This window comes from Staurois parvus, unplaced genomic scaffold, assembly GCF_062004578.1.
Source record: "Staurois parvus isolate SC_StPar_1 unplaced genomic scaffold, SC_StPar_1.0 ptg000136l, whole genome shotgun sequence".
In the NCBI taxonomy this organism is placed as follows: Eukaryota; Metazoa; Chordata; class Amphibia; order Anura; family Ranidae; genus Staurois; species Staurois parvus.
In genome coordinates, this window is record NW_028317932.1 from 5,139,219 (window position 1) to 5,160,729 (window position 21,511).

The 21,511-nt window shown below is 40.8% G+C and overlaps 1 protein-coding gene across 2 annotated transcripts in view; it reads right to left on the bottom strand.

The window, feature by feature from the left end:
- OXSR1 (oxidative stress responsive kinase 1) overlaps positions 1-21,511 on the bottom strand; it is a 162,980-nt gene that overhangs the window by 12,387 nt on the left and 129,082 nt on the right. Inside the window, exons 9-15 of one of the 2 annotated variants that reach the window (XM_089673142.1) lie at positions 18,281-18,329; positions 16,886-16,951; positions 11,069-11,191; positions 10,023-10,058; positions 9,277-9,375; positions 5,331-5,459; positions 1,606-1,670 (exon numbers count right to left, since the gene is read on the bottom strand). In XM_089673142.1, the coding sequence (XP_089529268.1) occupies positions 1,606-1,670; positions 5,331-5,459; positions 9,277-9,375; positions 10,023-10,058; positions 11,069-11,191; positions 16,886-16,951; positions 18,281-18,329 (567 nt within the window). The remainder of the gene's footprint in view (positions 1-1,605; positions 1,671-5,330; positions 5,460-9,276; positions 9,376-10,022; positions 10,059-11,068; positions 11,192-16,885; positions 16,952-18,280; positions 18,330-21,511) is intronic. The other variant, XM_089673143.1, reaches the window with a different exon arrangement.

The window sequence follows — 21,511 nt, forward strand, 5'->3', positions numbered from 1 at the left end:
AATGGCACACAAAAAAAAAAATCCTTTTTTGCCAACAGCTGGAGGGCCACCAGCTTGACACCTGAGCTTTAGCCAGTAGAGGCTCCCTCTAGTGGCCCAGATAAGGACATCGTATGCAGGCACATGCAGTAAACAGAACTGACTATAAGTGAGCTCCCCCTGGTAGCCAGCCTTCAGACACATAAGAAACAAAATTATTCTTTTTCAGAAAAAATTCAGGTCAATTCACCAATCCCGCCGCAGGCCTCTGAGTTCAGCCAGGGACCAACCTTCACCCATCACAGTAGACTTTGTCATGTTGGCCTTCAAGGACTCGGTCTCACTATGTTTTTCTGGGGTTCACTCCCTTAGACCTGTACAGCACCCCGCAGGAAAAAGCCTTGGGCAGTCATCTACTGCACAGGGCTCCGTTACACGGGGTCTTGCAACGAAAGGATGCATTACAGGCAAAACCCCAAGGATTCTTCTCCTTATCCAGTGAGGCTCAGGTACCATCCAGTTTGGTTAACAGCTTTTCGAATGGATCTGACTGACATCTCCGATTCTCAATAGAACTGTTCTGAACATTCAGGTATGCTCCAAGGGCACATGCAACACATCAGTGACCATCCACCTTACAGACACTGGCAAAAAACTGAAGTACATCCTGTGTAGGACAGGTTATTTGGTGGAGGATTTCCTGTTTGATTGGTCGCCCAGTGTCCATTTATTAAAGGTGGCATATAACCCACATGGGAATAGCCTGCTCTGTGTCTCAGGATGTACGATAAAAAAAGATGTATACGCAGAGGTTTTGTTCAGTGAAAACGTCATGTCAGTTGATTATGGGATTCCAACAAGGAGCCTGCTGAAGTTATAGAGTATATGACCAAATTCTATGCTCACCTCACCATCATAACCACCTATATGGCCAAAAATATGTGCTCACTCCTCCACATTACTGTTTCCAGTAAAGAATACATCATACAAACACATTGTATACAATTTTGGGCATCCAACCATAAGGCATCGGTTTGCGGAAGGCTCTTTTCTGGTCCAGCATAACTGTACCCCTGTGCACAAATCCAGGACCATAACATCAGTACACGACTTCACAAATGCTCTTATGGCTGAAGTGGCACAAGTTCCCCAGACACCCTCCATAATCTTGTGGAAAGCCTACCCAGAACAGAGGAGGCTGAGGGGTACAACGCTATATTAAAGCCCATGGTTTTAGAAAGCATGTCCAACATATTCATATAGGTGCGACGGTCAATTATCCACAAAGGTGTGTCCTTATGGTGTAAGGTCCCAACTATCCTCACCCTATTTACCAATCTTCACTACAGGCCAGTGAGCCTGCCTTTTTACAGACCACAGGAAAGGCTTGTAAGAGGTAGGAAGGGCAAAGCCAAGCTCAGGTTTTATAGCAACAATTTGCAATATACTTATAACTTCAACCAGCTATATCTCTGAATCAATCAACAACATTGACAATAATCTTTGCTTATATACAGTATTCTCTCTTCATACACGGAGTTTGAATCATCCAAGTATGTCACAGGTTAGCAAGCCTTCTGCTGTGCCCATGCCAGTATACAGCTGATAGCTTAAAACAGAGATTACCTTAATCGTAATACTAAACTGATAACTTTTGCTTCTTCTGACGTGGGAGGCACAGGAGCTGTAGCCTGCAGAGGTTAAACAAAACACATTTACTTAAAAATGTTACATTACACAAAGCAGACACATCTGAACTCTGGGCAAAACACAAAATACACAAAGTTCATATATGAGAACTGTTGTACCTGCTGAGGGATTTGTATTTCTGTCCATCCAGTCTTAGTGGAACTGAATACAACAAATAAATTGTTAACAGGCGGGCTCTTCATTGCAGAAGAGACACGTAGTATCTCTTCTGCAATAAAATAAACTTACATGCCTGTTTGCAATTCTTAGCAGAATGTACTGCAGCTCTGTTTACATTTCCGGTACAATTCCAGGGTGCTGGGACAAAGGACTCCCGTAAATTTGCGGGAGTGATGTCATCCTGCACTGGCCAAACAAGACAGTCAAAAGTCAGCACCCGGCTGCAGCCGGGGAGAAGGAACCATCACTGGCGAGGGACCTCGTGGGTGTCGGACTGTTAGAGCATAGGTGAGTATTTGTGCCACTATTCATTCTGCTTTAATGTGATTCTAAAGGTTCAAATTAAAAAAAAAAGAAAAAACAAAACAAAAAACAAACATGAGAAGGCCAATACACTGTACAGTATAATACGATACAGCTTCTCAAAAGGCTCAGGATTGCTGAGACTGGGAGGTATAAGCCATAAGAGATGTCACCTGCAGTACTGTTTGATATTTTAGTTTGCTTTTGTACAATTATAAAATACACTTTCTTGGAAAGCCATTGCTTTGGAACCAGAAAAAAAAATTAGTGTACCGAGCATTGTGAGCAGTTAAAGAAAGAGGGATACACAACTGAGGGCTAAGGAAGACAGCAACCTATCAGACAGAATTACCAGTCACACCCCCTCCCCCATCTCAATTTTTTTAGTGTTTGTAGGGGTATAGAGAGCCCAATTAATATTTTGCTGGCAGTGGTTTTTGTTAGCTTATCAATTGACATAGAAGCATTACATAATTGAGGCACTACGTATGCAATCTTTAATTTACATTCGAATTACAAAGGACAAAGTGGGCCTGAACTCAAAAAGTGATGATGTGCCATCTTATAGTGAACATCCAGAATTGCTACTCTAACAAGCAGGGCCCTGTTTCCTTTTATACAAAATTGTATTGTAACTGTAATGTCTACCCTTATTTTGTAAAGTGCTGCGCAGACTGTTGGAGCTATATAAATCCTGTATAATAATAATTGTTCCTAAGCAATACCCTAACAATACATATTTTGTCTTGAATTTTTCCTAATAAATTAGCAGTGCTCTTTTTGTGCCTAAATTCTAATAGCTGTATATCTGTAGTGTGAGATCATCTAAGACAATGCATCTGTGACTGCTAGTCTCATGAGATTTGGAGCAATATTTGGTGATCTCACTTCTGTGCTGTTCACGGTTTGACTTGCTGGAGTGAAATTGCATCCGAGGACCTGCAGAACAAGGATTGCCCTGCTTCTGCTTTATCCATTCTGTGGATGTGTTCTTTCTGCATCTATCCTGCTGCTTTTTGAATATTTCCCTGCTAGGAATCAGATCACAAGTCATCAGGGGGCAGCTCTGACATGAGAAAGCAAAGCCCTCTTTTCTCTATCAAAATGGCAACCGCAACACAATCTGGTGCAGCTCTGCATGGAAGTCAATCACCATCCATGTTTATTCTCAATGCTTAATTGATCAAGTTGGATGCTGATTGGCTACCATGCACAGCTGCACCAGATTCTGAGTGCTCCAGTTATAGTACAGCGCCCCCACATTTTTTGGTAAATGCCTGTTATGGAAGCCACCGATACAGTAAGGGAAGTTCCAAAAAATTAATATCCAGTAATAAAGCAAAGTGATAGTTTGCAATTCAATAAAGTCTCAGGACTTTATGTATACTTATACCGACAGCTCCCTTACAGCAAATGTTTTGTTTTTTTTTAACTTAAGGACACATTATAATTTTTGATTCTAGTTTTTCTTTTATCCAGCTGTATTTAATAAGTGCAACTTATAACATCCAAGTGAAAGATTTTACACGGATATGTCAGAATTAAAAAAAAAAATTTCAAAAACAGAATTACCGAGTTGTAAAAAGGATCACACCATCCTAAAAGTGATTTGTAAACTTAATCAGGTGTAGCTAATCACCTTCTCAGTGGCACACAAAGCTATTTGACTTTCAACTGTGATCAGCTGTGGTCATTTTGATTAGCTCAGCATGAAAAGAGCTTTCCTAAAGCATTTCAGTCCCTGATAGTGCAACTGAAGCAAACAATTAACTATGGGTGGCAAGGAACTGTCAAAAGATATCCAGTATAAAGTTGTGGACAGGCACAAGTCAGGAGATGTATACAGAAAAAACATTCAAAGGCTTTATCAATACCTAGAAGCACAGTGAAGTCTATTTTTAAGATGTGGAAGGTATTTGATACAATACAGGCCCTCCCTGGATCAGGACGTTGCTCCAAACTAGATGGAAGAGCTAGGAGGAAACTGGTCAGAGAGGCTACAAGAGGCCTACAGCATCTGTGAAGTAATTTCAGGAATTGATGACAAAGAGTGGTCATTGTGTGCATGTGACAATATCACAAATTCTCCAGAAATGTGGCATGTATGAGAGGGTTGCAAGAAAAAAGACACTCAAGAAAGGCCACATGCAGTCATGACTGAGCTTTGCCAAAACGCACCTTGAAGATTCCGAGGCCAAATGGAAAAAGGTGTTATGGTCAGATGAGACTAAAATTGAATTATTTGGCCTCAACATTTAACGATATGTCTGCCGGAAATCCAATACAGCTCACCATCCAAACAACACCATTCCTACAGTAAAGCATGGAGGTGGTAATATCCTGTTACAGGGGTGTATCTCTGCAGCAGGGACTGGAGAACTTCAATAGAAGGACAAAAGGAAAAATGGCTGGGGCAAAATATCTTCAAATTCTTGATGAAAATCTGCTGCTCTCTGTCAGAAAGTTATCAATGGGAAGAAGGTTTACCTTCCAACATGACAATGACCCAAAACACACAGCAAAAATGACAACACAGTGGTTGAAGGAGAAAAGGGTGAATGTCCTTGTATGGCCTATTCAGAGCCCAGACTTAAACCCCACTGAAAAAAAACAACTGTAATGACTTGAAAACTGCAGTCCACAAATGGTCACCATCAAATTTAACTGAACTTGAGCAGTTCTGCAAAGAAGAGTGGACAGATGTTGCAAAGTCTAGATGTGCAAACTTAGTAGAAACATATCCCAACAGACTAAAGGCTGGAATTAAAGCAATAGGTGGTTCAACAAAATACTGACACAAGGGGGATGATCCTTTTTCCAACTCAGTGATTCTGTTTTTGAATTTTTTTTTTACCTGACATGTTGGTATTATATCTTTCTCTTTGATGTTATAAGTTTCACTGAGTAAATACATATGGATAAAACCCTCATTTCAGGCTGCAGAGCAACAAAATGTGATTATTTTAAAGGGGGTGATTCCTTTCTATATCCACTGTACATGTTTATATACAGATATTCTGCATTTATTAAAACATGTAAAAACTTAAAAAAAAAATAGAACTGAACACAAATCAGTAGGGTTTCCTTGTAAATGTGCACAATAGTCTCGGTATGTCTAGTTTCACCTAAAAGAAAAACTGTCCTTCCAGCTAGTGTATGATGTATGATTGCTTATTTACCAGTCCAGTAGATGGCACAGGGACAGACACTTGGGAAGGCGGAGCTTGGCCAGATGACTGAGGTAGATTGGCTGTGGGCTGTGCTGGAGTCTGGAGATAGGCTGAGCCTGGCTCTGTTCCAGGAAACAGCTAAATACAAATACAGGCAGATTTAATGAAGAATTAATACTAACTTTATGCTTTTCATAACAGCACATTTACACTAACCCAACACCCAGCTGCTTACTTTGAGCCCAAATAAGTTGCTTCTTGAAAAGGGTGCAAGCATTCCAATAGAAAAACTGACTATATGTAATTCACACACTAATACAGGTTTATATACAGTCATGGCCGAAATTGTTGGCACCCTTGATATTTCTCCAGGAAATCATGTATTTCTCACGAAACGTATTGCATTAACACATGTTTTGCTATACACATGTTTATTCCCTTTGTGTGTATTGGGACAAAACAAAAAAAGGGAGGAAAGAAAGCAAATTCGACATAATGTCACACAAACCTCCAAAAATGGGCTGGACAAAAGTATTGGCACCCTTTCACAACTGCGGATAAATAAGAATGTTACAAGCATGTGATGCTCCTGTAAACTCACCTGGGGCAAGTAACAGGTGTGGGCAATATAGAAATCACACCTGAAAGCAGATAAAAAGGAGAGACGTTCACTTAACCTTTGCATTGTGTGTCTGTCTGTGCCACACTAAGCATGGACAACAGAAAGAGGAGACGAGAACTGTCTGAGGACCTGAGAACCAAAATTGTGGCAAAATATCAACAATCTCAAGGTTACAAGTCCATCTCCAGAGAACTAGATTTGCCTTTGTCCACAGTGCGCAACATTATCAAGAAGTTTGCAACCCATGGCACTGTAGCTAATCTCCCTGGTCGTGGACGGATGAGGAAAATTGATGAAAGATTGCAACGCAGAATAGTCCGGATGGTGGATAAGCAGCCCCAAACATGTTCCAAAGACATTCAAGCTGTCCTGCAGGCTCAGGGAGCATCAGTGTCAGCGCGAACTATCCGTCGACATTTAAATGAAATGAAACGCTATGGCAGGAGACCCAGGAGGACCCCACTGCTGACACAGAGACATAAAAAAGCAAGACTACAGTTTGCCAAAATGTACTTGAGTAAGCCAAAAGCCTTCTGGGAAAACGTCTTGTGGACAGATGAGACCAAGATAGAGCTTTTCGGTAAAGCACATCATTCTACTGTTTACCGAAAACGGAATGAGGCCTACAAAGAACAAAACACAGTACCTACGGTAAAATATGGTGGAGGTTCAATGATGTTTTGGGGTTGTTTTGCTGCCTCTGGCACTGGGTGCCTTGACTGTGTGCAAGGCATCATGAAATCTGAGGATTACCAAAGGATTTTGGGTCGCACTGTAGGGCCCAGTGTCAGAAAGCTGGGTTTGCGTCCAAGATCCTGGGTCTTCCAGCAGGACAATGACCCCAAACATACGTCAAAAAGCACTCAGAAATGGATGGCAAAGAAGCGCTGGAGAGTTCTGAAGTGGCCAGCAATGAGCCCAGATCTAAATCCCATTGAACACCTGTGGAGAGATCTTAAAATTGCTGTTGGGAAAAGGTGTCCTTCCAATAAGAGAGACCTGGAGCTGTTTGCAAAGGAAGAGTGGTCCAAAATTCCGGGTGAGAGGTGTCAGAAGCTTATTGATGGTTATAGGAAGCGACTGATTTCAGTTATGTTTTCCAAAGGGTGTGCAACCAAATATTAAGTTAAGGGTGCCAATACTTTTGTCCAGCCCATTTTTGGGGTTTTGTGTGACATTATGTCATATTTGCTTTTCTGCCTCTGTTTTATATTTGTTCCAATACATACAAAGGGAATAAACATGTGTATAGCAAAACATGTGTTAATGCAATACCTTTTTTGTGTGAAATACTTGATTTTCAGGAAAAATATCAAGGGTGCCAACAATTTCGGCCATGACTGTAGGACATAACATGCAGTGTTTACAAACCATAGAGCCACACTTCTCAGTCACTGCCCTCAGGGACGTTCACATTCTAATATCCACAACATAGGTTAAAGGATAAGTTCACCTTTGGAACATGCTACATGTGCCTCCTGTTTTTAGGGTGGAACATGTAACATGTTCCCATACTTGCAGCCCCCTCCCTCCGACAGATGATACGGGGATAATTTTCCCCATACTATATGTCAGATTTGAAAACCGCTTGGCCATGCGGGGCAGTGTTCTGTGAATAAGTGCCTACAAGTCCAGACAGCCTTAGTGGCTATAGGCTTGTAGTTTTCAATGAACTACCAGGGCGCTGTGGAGCACCGTGGTAGTTCATTGAAGCTTCCTGTCAGTATACCTGCTTGACCGTACATCCCGTACAGCAATCAGATATTCTGACAGGTCTGCAGGAGACCTGCATGGCATCAGCGATCTGATTGCTGTTGCAATGCTTTCCAGGCTCCTTTGGGCAAAAATAATAAATGCACATTTTTTTTACCTGCAAAAAAATGTGCATTTATTATTTTTGTCCAAAAGGTGAGCTTATCCTTTAAGTTCACATCTATGCATGTATGGTTAATGCTCTTGTGCAGTGTGTTTTTTTATGCAGGTTTTGCTCAATGGCAGGCTGTGTGTTGATGCTAGTAGGAGGAGGTGTGTTTTCAAGCAGGAAAATGCAGCAATAATGCATCAAAAATGCATGTATATGCATTTTTGATGCAATTTCATTGAAGTTGGGTGGCATAGTGGCTAAATGGTTAGCACTTCCGCCTGGCAGTACAAGGGTCGTTGGTTCAAATTCCAGCCATGGCACCACCTGCCTGGAATTTACATGTTCTCCCTGTGCCTGCATGGGTTTCCTCCGGGTACTCCGGTTTCCTCCCACACACCAAAGACATGCTGGTAGGTGAATTGGCTCCTGTCTAAATTGTCCCTATTATGTGTATGTATGAATGTGAGTTAGGGACCTTAGATTGTACACCCCTTGAGGGTTAGGGACTGATGTGAATGTACAATATATATATATATATATATATATATATATATATAAAGCGCTGCATAAATTGACGGTGCTATATAAGTACCTGAAATAAATAAATAAGTCTATGCAGCCAAAATGCACTATGCTGCATATAAAAAGTTCCTGCACCTTTCCAAAACATTGCATAGATGTGATGCAAGCACTAATGCAGGGACTTGAGTCTCACAAATATGGAAACGAATAGGCAAACTGCACAGCTTTATGACAGCTCCTAAATAAATAAAGGAAACTTTTCAATGGGGCACAACCATACAAGTATAGATATCATGTACGTTGAACGTTTATATAGGGAAAGGTTTAAAAAGAAAGTTTACTTTCGCTTTAATCATAACAGCAAGCAAACCTAAATCTAAGGGCAATATGGTCCAAAGCCAGTCAAAGTGATACTAAAGTTTCAGTTTTTTTTTTTTTTTTTTTTTTTAAACAAACATGTCATACTTACCTGTCTGTGCAATGGTTTTGTGCATAAGGCACACAGAGTGTGGTTCAGCCCCGCCCCCACTCACTCCTCACTGGCTGTGATTGACAGAAGCAAAATCCAAAATGTAGCTTTATCAGGAGGCCAGCAATGGCACCCCTGTACTTTTTTGCTGACAGGGTCACTTTAAGTGAGCACATAATTCTAAAATAACTGATGCAGATCAGTGTAACATCAGGACATGTGCAAGTACTTATTCCCCCCCACATACACCTGCATAGAGACCTCTTACCCAACTGGCAAGTAAAGTTATCAATAAGTTGGATAATTGATCCTTGTGTCCCTACATTGTGGGTGTCAATTATAACACTCTGCTTGGTAATTAATGCTCAGATTGCCAAAAATGACTCAATGACTCAATGCTTAAAAGCAGTAGTAAACCACATAAAAAAAAGAAAAGAAAAAAACTGCATCGCATACTAGCACATTGTGACAGACTTACCTGTGAAACGGATCCTTCCATCAGCACCCTCTCACTGCTGACAGGGAATCCGTCTTCACGGGGTCTTCCTTCCGGGTTCATGGGCTGTGGCCGCTTCAACTGCAGAAACACGATGACGTCACACCCACACATGCGTACGGGAGTTATGGCCACGGCACATTTCTCTCAATGGACGGCATGCTGTCCACTGAGAGCGCGGTGTGATTCTGCCAGTGGTGTTACCCGCTGCTTCGCATGTAAATATCTCCTAAACGGTGCATGTCTAGGAGATATTTATTGTACTTACAGGTGAGCTTTATTATAGGCTTACCTGTAGGTACAAACAGCGGTGGACTGACCATTTGGAAACTCGGGCACTGCCCGAGGGCCTGGGGTCAGTAGGGGGCCCCATGAGATGCCCCTGGTACCTTTTTCATAGGCTTTTTTTTAGTTTGGGCAAGGACACAGGGGCCCCATGATCCCCTATTGCCCTATTGCATGAGTTGTCAGTCCGCCCCTGGGTACAAAACAACAAACGGAGTTTACTCCTACTTTAAAATCAGGATTTTCACTTGCTTTACTGAAGCTTTTATGGTCACCCAAGGACTGTATTATATGTCCATATATACATAGGGTATACTGTATACCAAACAGCAGACAGATTTTAATATACAAATGTGAAAAATCCAACAAAAAGAGGGGATCCTACTATATATCCGAAGAGCGAGCCTACATTAGTGCTGAGAGGGGAGAGCAGCACTACTCACCTCAGAATTCTGTACAGAATCTTTCACACGTGGAGACTGAAAGAAATAAACACAAGCCATTTAGTATAATGCAGAGCATTAGATATCAGTTAAAGCAAACACCATTCTATCACTGGGCAAACATCCTAATCTGCCACATAAACATCTGACATGTACAGGTTAAACTGAACCTGTGTTTTTGACTTTGCAGGGCAAAACAACAGGGACACTTATTTACCAACCCCTTTAACCCCCCTTGCTACTCAGTTCACCCCCAGAGGGTAAGAGAAGTTGCATGTAAATTCCGGAATATTTGGACAGAGCCTACACAGAACTAAGGGCTTTTTCTGTTTAAAGTGTATGTAAACCATAAAGTGGACTAAACGCTTCCTTATGGTCTGTAAAATATACAATTGAAAGTGTTTTGTTATATATATGTATAATAAGTGCAAATATATACCTGTTGATCCTGGCAGAAAGCCAGTGTCCTGTGCACTTTGCAGTGTTATCAGCCCTGTCCAGGTGACAACTCCACTCCTCTAATACTACAGTACAATGACGGAGTATTATCACTCTAGGATAGGAAATGCCTTACTAGCAGGCTCACCAGGTGAAAATAAAGGGAAAATGACAGGGAAAAAATGCAGCCACCACATATAAAGACTGGTAAACTGCAATCTTTTACATTTTGTTCTTGGGTTTAGATACACTTTAAATATTGCATGGAGTATGCATTGTGCATTTTCTCATTGTCATGTTTTTCTCATTGTCATGTTTACCTCTTTTTTTTTTTGGTGTTAAAAATCAATAAATGAAAAAGCAATAAGGCAAAAAAAACCCCTTACAATTAAGTTCAGCGAAGTCATCATGGTTGGGATTTGGATATAAAAAGTCTGTTCAGAGATACTTATCTACTTAGAAGCTAAAAAAAATCTACAAGGTAATGTAAAATGCAGTCACGTATGAGACTATGATTGAGTCTGACTAATGACTTTATTACTAGAAATCAACAATAAACTGATAAATGAAAACACATTGATTTTACAAATGAGAAGTCCTGCAATTACCCTAAGTTGTAAAACAGCTGCTTTCCCCTCCTCACTCTCCTCATCCAACTCATCATCACTCCATTCCCAGCCTCCATCTTCGGTTTTATGAAGCCGACCACTTGACCCTGGTACTCTCCGAACCTGCCAATAGACAATTTCCCCATCAATAAAGAGACCACTCATCGAAGTTCAATGTGTCCCCCCAACAGGGGGACTCAAACAAAACAAAGCCTCCCTGCAACATAAGAGGTAGTATGCTCAGCTCTTCAGTGGCCATGGGTTACGTGCAATTGACTCCAATAATGCAGTATCCATCGGTGTCTTACACATTTAGAAGCTCCCAAAGTGTCAGATGACTGTTCCCTACCACCCACGAAAAGTGGGGACAAGTTATCCAACACCTTTGGAAGTGTTGAATAGCAAAGACTTTGACCGAAGCTGCATCACTGGAACCGACTGCAAGTAGGGGGGCACAGAGAGCCGGAGAGGGTGGGCATTTATTCCTGCTGTTTTCAAACAGGACTAAAGAAATCACCCTCAGATAACCAATACACCCTTAATGACTGTTAACTGAGCTGTTAACTGGGCTTGGTGCACAGACAGTGTACAAAGCCAACCTCAGCAGCTCTGTGATCACTGCATATGCATAGTGCACTCTCTCTTGCTCTCCTATTACAGCCACTGAGCTCTTCAGAGCCGTCAGTAAGGAAAGCACACTGTACATGTGGGGCTCTAGCTCCAGGGGATGCTTGTCCTAAGGGCTGCCATCCAAGAAATATGACAGAGCGGAGCCATGTAGAGCATTTGCAGTTTTCCGGCAGGCTTTTGTCATTGCAAAAACGGCTTAGGGATGCTATTGTGTATATTGGCTGCACAGAGTATTTTTTTTTTATTTGTTTTTCTTAAAGTGGTAGTAAACGACTCCATCTTTGAAGGTGAAACAACCCTTTCAAATAAAATCTGTGATTAAGGTGGGATATACACACACAAATAGATTCATGGAACATCTTTACTTTTCAATAACTGAAGAGATCAAATGTCAGCAATTGTTTCTTATCTCCTACCTTTAGTAACATTAGGCTCAATTCACAAAGCTTTAACACCAGTCTAAAGCTGTCCATAGATGGGTAGAATTTTCAATGAAAAGAGAAGAAGGTTCTAAGAAAGTCCGTTTGTTTTTTTAATCATTAGTGGGTCAAAATTCATGTTCATTTTCACGCACAGTGACAGGAAATTTCGAAGGAGCAAGATAGAAAATTTTTCTTGAAAAAACAAACAGGCAGGAGCAGAAAAGTGTATACAGTGACTGGCTGTCACTATGTCAGTGCCGGCTTTTAAATGTAATTACCAGCTTTTTTTTCTTCACTATAGCTCACAGAATTAGCTGTCAATTTCCCCCCATCTAAAAGAAACAGTGTCCTTTTAAGTTAAAAGAAACAAAGTTTCCTTTTAGTTTATTTCCCGAGAAAGTGACAGCTAATTCTGTAAACTATAGAGAATAAAAAAAAAAGCCAGCAATTGCATTTAAAAACCGGCACTGACATATAGGGGTTTATTTACTAAAGCTGGAGAGTGCAAAATCAGACTCCCTTCTGCATAGAAACCAATCAGCTTCTAACCTCAGCTTGTTCAATGAAGCTTTGGCAATGAAACCTGGAAGCTGATTGGTTTCTATGCAGAAGTGAGTCTGATTTTGCACTCTCCAGCTTTATTAAATAAATCCCATAGTGACAGCCAGTGAGTGAGCCTCTCTGTATACACTGCTCCCTCACTGTATACACTGCTCCTCTCCTGCCCCCTCCTTGCACACACTGCCCCCCACCCCCTCCCCCCTACAAGAGGACCTGTTACTCATATGCTATCACATAGGGGTCTATTGGTCCCCTATGTGATAGCAATAAAATCATAAGTTAAAAAAAATAAAAATATACATGAAAGTAGGAAGAAAAGACAAAACAAAATTGGAGCCTCCCCCACATATGCAGACATTTCGATTTCGGGTTTCGGCCACATGCATTCTGAATTTTTCGGTATCAGTTTCGGCACCAGAATTTTCATTTCGGTGCACCACTAGACGTAACTAAAGATACCGTATTTTTCGCTCCATAAGACGCACTTTTTTCCCCCAAAAAAAGGGGGGAAAAATGTCAGTGCGTCTTATGGAGCGAATATAAAGCGGCCGGTCCGGTATTTCTGCCTCCACCGTGTCAGAATACCAGGCAGGCCGCTCAGCTGTTCTCTCCTGCAAGGCCTTACCTGTTCCTCGCTCCAGCCCTGCACAGTCTTCCCGCGCTGGCTTCTGTGACAGCCAGGTGCCCACTGCGCATGCGCTGCACTTTGTGAATGGTCCAGTGTTTTCCGGGACACATGACAGGTCCCAGAAGGCGCCGGGCCATTCACAAAGCGCAGCGCTTCTCGCGCATGCGCAGTGGGCACCCGGCTGTCACAGAAGCCGGCGTGGGAAGAAGAGGGAAAGACAACTCTGCGGAAGTGGGAGCGGGTACCTGTCAAATTCAGGTACCCGCTCCCCCTCCCTCCCCAAAGGTCAGCAGTCTCTGGTCATCCCCTGCACTGTCTGCAGTCTCTGGTTATTCCCTGCACTGTCTGCAGTCGCTGGTCATCTGTACTGTGTCCCTGGTATTTTCCCTGTACTGTGTCCACAGTCTCTGGTCATCTCCTGTACTGTGTCCGCAGTCTCTGGTCATCTCCTGTACTGTGTCCGCAGTCTCTGGTCATCTCCTGTACTGTGTCCGCAGTCTCTGGTCATCTCCTGTACTGTGTCCGCAGTCTCTGGTCATCTCCTGTACTGTGTCCGCAGTCTCTGGTCATCTCCTGTACTGTGTCCGCAGTCTCTGGTCATCTCCTGTACTGTGTCCGCAGCCTCTGGTCATCTCCTGTAGTATGTCCGCAGTCTCTGGTCATCTCCTGTAGTATGTCCGCAGTCTCTGGTCATCTCCTGTAGTATGTCCGCAGTCTCTGGTCATCTCCTGTACTGTGTCCGCAGTCTATGGTCATCTCCTGTACTGTGTCCGCAGTCTCTGGTCATCTCCTGTACTGTGTCCGCAGTCTCTGGTCATCTCCTGTACTGTGTCCGCAGTCCATTGGTTCAGAATATTTTTTTTTCTTGTTTTTCGCCTCTACAACCTAGGTGCGTCTTATGGAGCGAAAAATACGGTAACTCGCTCTTTGAAAATAATGAAAAAAGTTTATCTTTATTATGTTAGATTGTAAATCAAGCCTATTGTCCCTAGGTACAAATCATTATGGTAAAGTGTTGTTTTAGTCAACAGTGAGCTAAGAGAATCAAATATGGCAGCCCCCAGTAACATCGATAATTACAAGGTATGTGAACAAACAAAACTTTCAATACAGCAACACACACAAATATGATGGTTTATATTAACTTGATCTCTCACATAAATATCTAACAATCAATTTATTAGACTTCAAAAATGAATACATTTTGTTTTAAAGTTAGTTGTATTTATACCTAGTTAGGTCCATATATATTTGGACACAGGCACAATTTCCATACTTTTGGCTCTGTATGCCACCAGAATAAATTAAAATGAAACAATCCAAATGAATTTGAAGTGCAGACATTCAGCTTTAATTCAAGGGGTTGAATATATCAAGTACAAATTTTAGGAACTGCAACCATTTTTATACACAGTCCCTCTGTTTTCAGAAGCTCAAATGTAACTGGACAAATGAATATAATCACACATAAAATGTTCATTTTTAATATTTTGTTGAGAATCCTTTACTGGCAATCACTGCCTGAAGTCTGGAACCCATGGACATTACCAAAGACTGGGTTTCCTCCTTTCTGATGCTTTGACAGGCTCTAACTGCAGCTGCCCTAAGTTGTTCTTTGTTTGTGGGTCTTTCTGCCTTTAGTTTTGCCTTCAGCAAGTGAAATGCATGCTCAATTGGGTTGAGATCAGGTGATTGACTTGGCCATTGCAGAATATTCCACTTCTTTTCCTTCAAAAGCCCCTGGGTTGCTTTTGCAGTGTGTTTTGAATCATTGTCCATCTGTACCGTGAAGCGCCATCCAGTCAACTTTGCTGAATCTGGGCTGACAGTATATCTCTGAAAACTGCAGAATTCCTCTGGCTGTGTCTGTCTTCTGTCACATCATCAATAAACACCAATGACCCAGTGCACTGGAAGCCTTGCATGCTCATGCCATCACACTGCCTCCACCATGTTTTATAGATGACGTTGTGTGCTTTGGATCATGAGCGGTTCCAAGCCTTCTCCACACTTTTTTCTTCCCGTCATTCTGGTACAGATTAATCTTAGTTTCATCTGTCCAAAGAATGCTTTTCCAGAATTGGTCTGGCTTTTTTAGATGTTTTTTGGCAAAGTTTAATCTGGCTTCTCGTAATAGAACTACAGCTTACATTTAATGGGCTTTTTAAGGTAACCTTGGAGTATACACAAAGAAACCAATTATTTAAAAGATCAAAATTTTGTTTAAACAAATTTCTTTTGTTTAGCAAATCAGCACATATAGGGTAGACATTGCATATTAACAAATATAAAATACATCAGTTTTAACAACTCATTCACTTAGCAAAACTGTAGTTATTGCGATATGTATCCAGTGGGATACCTCAAAGCTGATTTCCATTTTGACTGCAGATATATTCAGCCTGGGATCCCAGGCTGAATTAATATGCAATGTCTACCTTATATGTGCTGATCTGCTAAACAAAAGAAATTTGTTTAAATAAAATGTTGATCTTTTAAATTGGTTTCTTTGTGTATACTCCAAGGTTGCCTTAAAATCCCATTAAATGTAAGATGTAGTTCTCTCTATTATGGAAATAGGAATGATGGCAACCACACTCAAAACTACACTTTTTTTTGCTTCAACACATCAACTACAGGGACAATGCCTTCACTTGGTGCCTAATATATCCCAGCCATTTCCAGATGCCATTGGAACGAGATAATCAATGTTGTTCACTTTATCTGTCATAGCTGATCGGGGTATAGCTTGTAGCTGTATGTACACGGGTGCAGCATTCTTGTTTTATATTTGCAGGCCCCACATCCTGCTTTGTAGTGCTGCACAATGCAAGTATGTAGGTCTGTAACCTAAAGCTGGCCATAGATGTATCATTCAAACAGATCAGCAGGTAACCACCAAATTTTGATCCATCTATGGGCAGGCTGGTGGTACAGACGTCGATCCATCAATCGACTTAAGTACAACCAGTCTGTAGGGGTGTTTTTTCCCCATTCGATCACTGCCAGTGGCTAGTGATCATTGTATTGCAATGCCTGGAAAACGTTCCGCTGTCAGATTACAATAGCGCAGCAGGAAGGATTCTCCCATGAACACTGACTGTGTTGATGGGGGAATCAAGCAATTTTCTTTCCTAAATAAAATTTTCCAATGGCTGAGCGAAATAAAATTGTATAAAATGTATGGCCTGCCAATGAATACAATGGACTCTGCATGTGTCTGTTATCTACTCTCAGCAATTGTTAAGTAGGGCCGTCTAGTGGCAAAACTATGCATTACTATATTTAGTACAATTGCAAAAAAGATGGATGAACAAGCATTTAAGACGCGATAGTTATTTAAAAAAATTACATTAAGGTAAACACTTACAATTATAACTAAAAACCATCTGCACACTGGAATGTACTTTTGCTTTCAAAGTTTGTAGCAGAGTAGCTGATGCTAACAGCTGCTCTAATCTAACCCTCAACGTTACAAAGATAAGTTGTTGTCAGCGTGATATTCATTGGGGATTCTATGAGATGTGGTATATCTTGACCCACACAGTGTATCCATTCTCACGGGACACATCATACCTTCTTGGCTCTCTCTGTGATGGTGGGGGCTCTTTGCAGCAACTTCTCCTGTAAGAATTCTTTGTTCTGGAAACAGGAATGAATTTATTAGTTTCAGTCAGTCAGCAAAAGATAATAACAAATGGACCATTACATCCACATGGTTTAGAATTTTCAGTTCATTCATCTTAAAGAAGGCTTGAGAAGAATGTAAAAAAAAAAAAAAAAAAAAATGTATAATATACAAATCTTGAGAAGAACCCAAATTAATTAAGTGGGTGCTGCAGTGACCGTCAGCTGGAACTGAACAGAATCAGCAAGGGAGAATGTCACCAGCACACCGAGGATCACCAATATGGATCCAAAAGTTTTAATAAACGATCACATAGTTACAGCAAGGCAACGTTTCGGAGTCTCGCAGGACTCCATCAGGCATGTGCTGATGAAGGCCACATGCCTGATGAAGGAGTCCTGCGAGACTCCGAAACGTTGCCTTGCGGTAACTATGTGATCGTTTATTAACACTTTTGGACTCATATTGGTGATCCTCGGTGTGCGGGTGACATTCTCCCTTGCAATAAGAAGGAAGACTCCATAAACAGTAACAACTGACCACAAAGTGTTTTTTGTTTCTAAAGTTGGAAAGAAATACCGGTATTCTTACTGTTGATTATCTTCTGAAAATGCTGCTTGCCTGGCTGTCAAGCTTCAGTACTTTTAGAATAACTGGTTTACTAAACACTGGATCAGCATGATGGTCAGGCAACTAACATTTCAAAAGGATGCCAACAGTGGCACCATTCAGAGTTCTTTTAGAAGTTTTTTTTTTTTAATCTTTTGCAGCTAGAGGATAGTGGGTATGGTCTCTATGTTCCACTGGTGGTAGCCACTAAATCATAGCCAAGATATCCAAAACACAAACATAATAACAAACAGGTACAAAACTGCCATCTTGTAAGAAAGGTTGTATTATAGTCCTAACAAACAGAAAATATAAGCAAGTATATTTAATAACAGCACAAACAGCAATGATGTCTTATATATGACAGCATCCAGTCAGAAATCAGGATGCAATTGTTCAGTGCAGACAACCTAAAGAAAGTGAATTCTGATTGCTTGTTAGGGATAGCTTCACAGCACTTGCTGGCCAGTGGCCTAAAGTGCCAAAAAATACACAACGTGTTCAGAACTGGTTTTATATACTGACAGAGAGTCTGACCTTCTTCTAGAAATAGCAGTGATAAAAAGCTCTTATGTGAAAATGAGGAAGCTGTGAGGTAGAGGACATAATGGAATCTCTCAAACTGCTCACAGTTTACAGTAATTATCTCTTAATGTTTACAGCTAAAAAACCCATAAAATATTCACCCCAGGATTTATCTTCTGATTTATCATCTTTATAAACAGATCACATACCTTTGCTTTCTGGAAAAATTTGTGCTTCAAAAGTTCTGCTGCTGTTGGCCTGTAGGATTGAATAAAGGAAAAAAAATGGAAAAGCGGTTATATGGTATGAAAATTATAAGAGAAAATCATCTGGATTATATATATATATTGCTTAGGGTAAAGCAATGAGGTTTTAGGAGAGGGGAAACCCTTCCTAAAACCTCACTGTCATAAGGCAGGACTGACCATTAATGCAAAACAATAGTCACAAGTCATGCTATTTCAATAACCAAGGTGCAGTTCCAAGTCATTCCTGTAGATGGTGCTGCAGCCAAAATCTGAAACTGCCATTTCTGCATCTGAACTGGAAGAGGTGTTATAAAAGCAGCCCAGCATGTAAAGTCACCACACTATGCACTGGCACCACACAGGTGGTTTAAGAAGAGAAGTTACCTGCTGTAAAATAAATACAAAAATGCACATTTTTTTGCAAGGAAAACAAAATATGTGCAATTATTATTTTTAACTGTTAGGAGCTTGTAAAAGCATTGCACCCGCGATCAGCAGATGGGGGGTGCAATGCAGGGCTCTTGCAGACTGTCATTTTAGGCGGTCTGCTTGTATCTCGTATGGGCAGGCAGTTACACAATGACAGGAAGAATCAATGAACCGCCTAAAGCGCTCAACAGTGCCCTGGTAGTTCGTCGAGTACTACAAGCCATCAGCCGTGATGGCTGACAGTAATTGTAGTTCTCCCATTCGCACAGCTCTGTGAATGAATGATGCGGCTAGGAGGGCAGAGCCCCGAACGACTGCTTTTTTAAAATTGTGCAAGTGGGTGCAGGGAGAACATCCCCGTTCTGCTGTCACAATGGGGGATCAGGGAAGGGGGAGCTGCTGCCTCAGTACCATGATACAGCCTGAATACAGGTGTAACATGTTGTTAGGAAAGGTGAACTTAACCTTTAAACTGGAAGTGGGTTTCTATAGAAAAAAAAGGTATCCAACCAGTATGCACACGTACCTTGTACATATCATTTTCAGTTTACCATCTTAAAGACAAAACAACTTTCAGTTTAAAACAGCTAAATACAATCCACATGCATCAAAACAAAAGATGTGCAAAAACTTACAAGCTCATTTTCTGTAGAAAACAGCCACAGCCTGAGTAAAAAGCCCTATATATAGCAAGTGGCTATAAAAAACCTCCCCATAGGAAAGGATTTCAGCCCATACAAGATATTAAATATATGGCTGAATGGCCAAAAAGTTATCTGAGAATTGAACCTGCCAAGAGAATAGAGCCCACCCAAATATTATATAAAAAAAATCTATAGTATTTTACCTAGTAGTTTCCCGATCAGCCTGGTTGGGTCCTTTACCATGCAGCGGGGGCCACCAAAAAACAATGCAAAACCATCTTAGAAAGCGAATATTCCTTATATATAGCAAAGGGCTCAACCCCCCCCCCCCCCCCTTAAATGTTAACTTTCAAAGAAAAGAATTTAAACCATGCAAAATTAACTATTGTATGGCTAAAGGAACAAAAATTCAGAACAGCTCTGTGGGGGGTATTCCCTTTGATGAGGGAAGGAAAGAAAATCTTATCATCTATGACCTGCTTAAGTAAATGTTGCTGTACTGCTGCAAGGATTTACATTTCCAAGGTATGAGCTAATGACAGGGTCTCTTTAAGAAAACTGATTATAAATTGTAAATTGAAATTGATTGAACAAGCCTTTCTGACATATGTAGTTTTAGATCTTTTTGCAATTTGCTTTTCAAATGGCTTGACAGTTTTGTTTTGAATCTCATCCTGTAACTTGTATACAGCATTGTTTGTGACAAATCGTTGGTATATTTCTCAACTACATTGTGACAGGTGTGATTCTTGCAAAACTTTCCCATTTGGCTGTACATATGCAGTTAATGATTACATTCAGATGACTACCCACTCCTCTCCTACTCTTTCACATATGTAAAAATTCAGTCACAAGCCTTGCACAAAGCTGCTTTGTAAACTAGAGGAGGAGGTGGTGATCTCTAGTTCACCCTACAGGGACCTTCCATGGGACATCACCACTACTCTCTAGTGTGTTGATGGTAAGCTTGTATAATATGGGCTGCATACTAGTAAAGTGAGATGACTATTGTTGATATTGAGAAAGCGGAGACTATAATCTCACCAACTGGTCATTATTTATTTCAGTGATTATCAGTTATTGGATATTTTGTCTAATGGCATTCACACATTTTGAAAATATATTGTTAATGAAGCTAATCTTTTTTTTTCTATAGAATGATAGATTTTCTTATTCTACAGTGACATCAAATTCTGTGAAATGATGGTAAAAATGGTTTGTTTCATTTTTAAAACCCAATCGAACCTTCACTTTAAATTGGTATTCCAGATATATCAAAACAAAAAGGTATGCAAAAGTCTTACAGTTTGTTTTCTTTAGAAAGCCACAGCCTGAGTAGAAAGGCTTGTCCCATGCCAGCATACTGCAGAGAAGGAGCCTTTCTCTCTGTGTGGAAGCAGTGGTCTCTCTAAAGAGGTCTTGCACACTGCTTACTGTGATGAACAGAAAAACGTCAGCACAAAGAAAAAAAGAGAAATAGGCTGCTGTCAATGAAAGTTCAATATATTGCAAGCTCACAATAAAAAAAAAATATAAACAAAAAAGGCACAGTACACTTGTTACTTAGTCAGACATAAAGCTCCGTAATCAGCAAAGCACATGTTCTCTGCTTATTGGAGAGATCTAGCTCTGTCTCAGCAATGGTTGTGTTTAGAAACATGCAGAGAGACCACTGCTTCCACACAAAGAGCAAGCATCTTTCTTTACATCTTTCTGGCAGAAAAAAGTAATTCCATTTTTCCATTTAGGATAATCTTCATGATTGTTTCTCTGTGGTCCTGCTGCATGTTGGAGGATCTAACCAGGTGGACCGTGAGCGTACTAAGTGACCCCCATGGGGTGTTGCAATAGGCGTTTACATTTTATCAATCAAGTGGATCCTGTACACATTTATAATAAAAAAAATGTAATGTAAAATAATTGGGTAAAATGATAAAGTTTTGGTTTTGTTTACAAGTTAAGCTATCAGGGGTGTGGAAATTAAAAAAAACAAAAACTACTTGTCCAAGGGACAAAACTGGGGTCCCAGTCTACTTGTCCCTCATGACAATCTACTTGTTTTTACCAGGATGTAAAATAAGAAGATTGTATGTTTTTTGTAGGCAGAGGTGCTTTTACG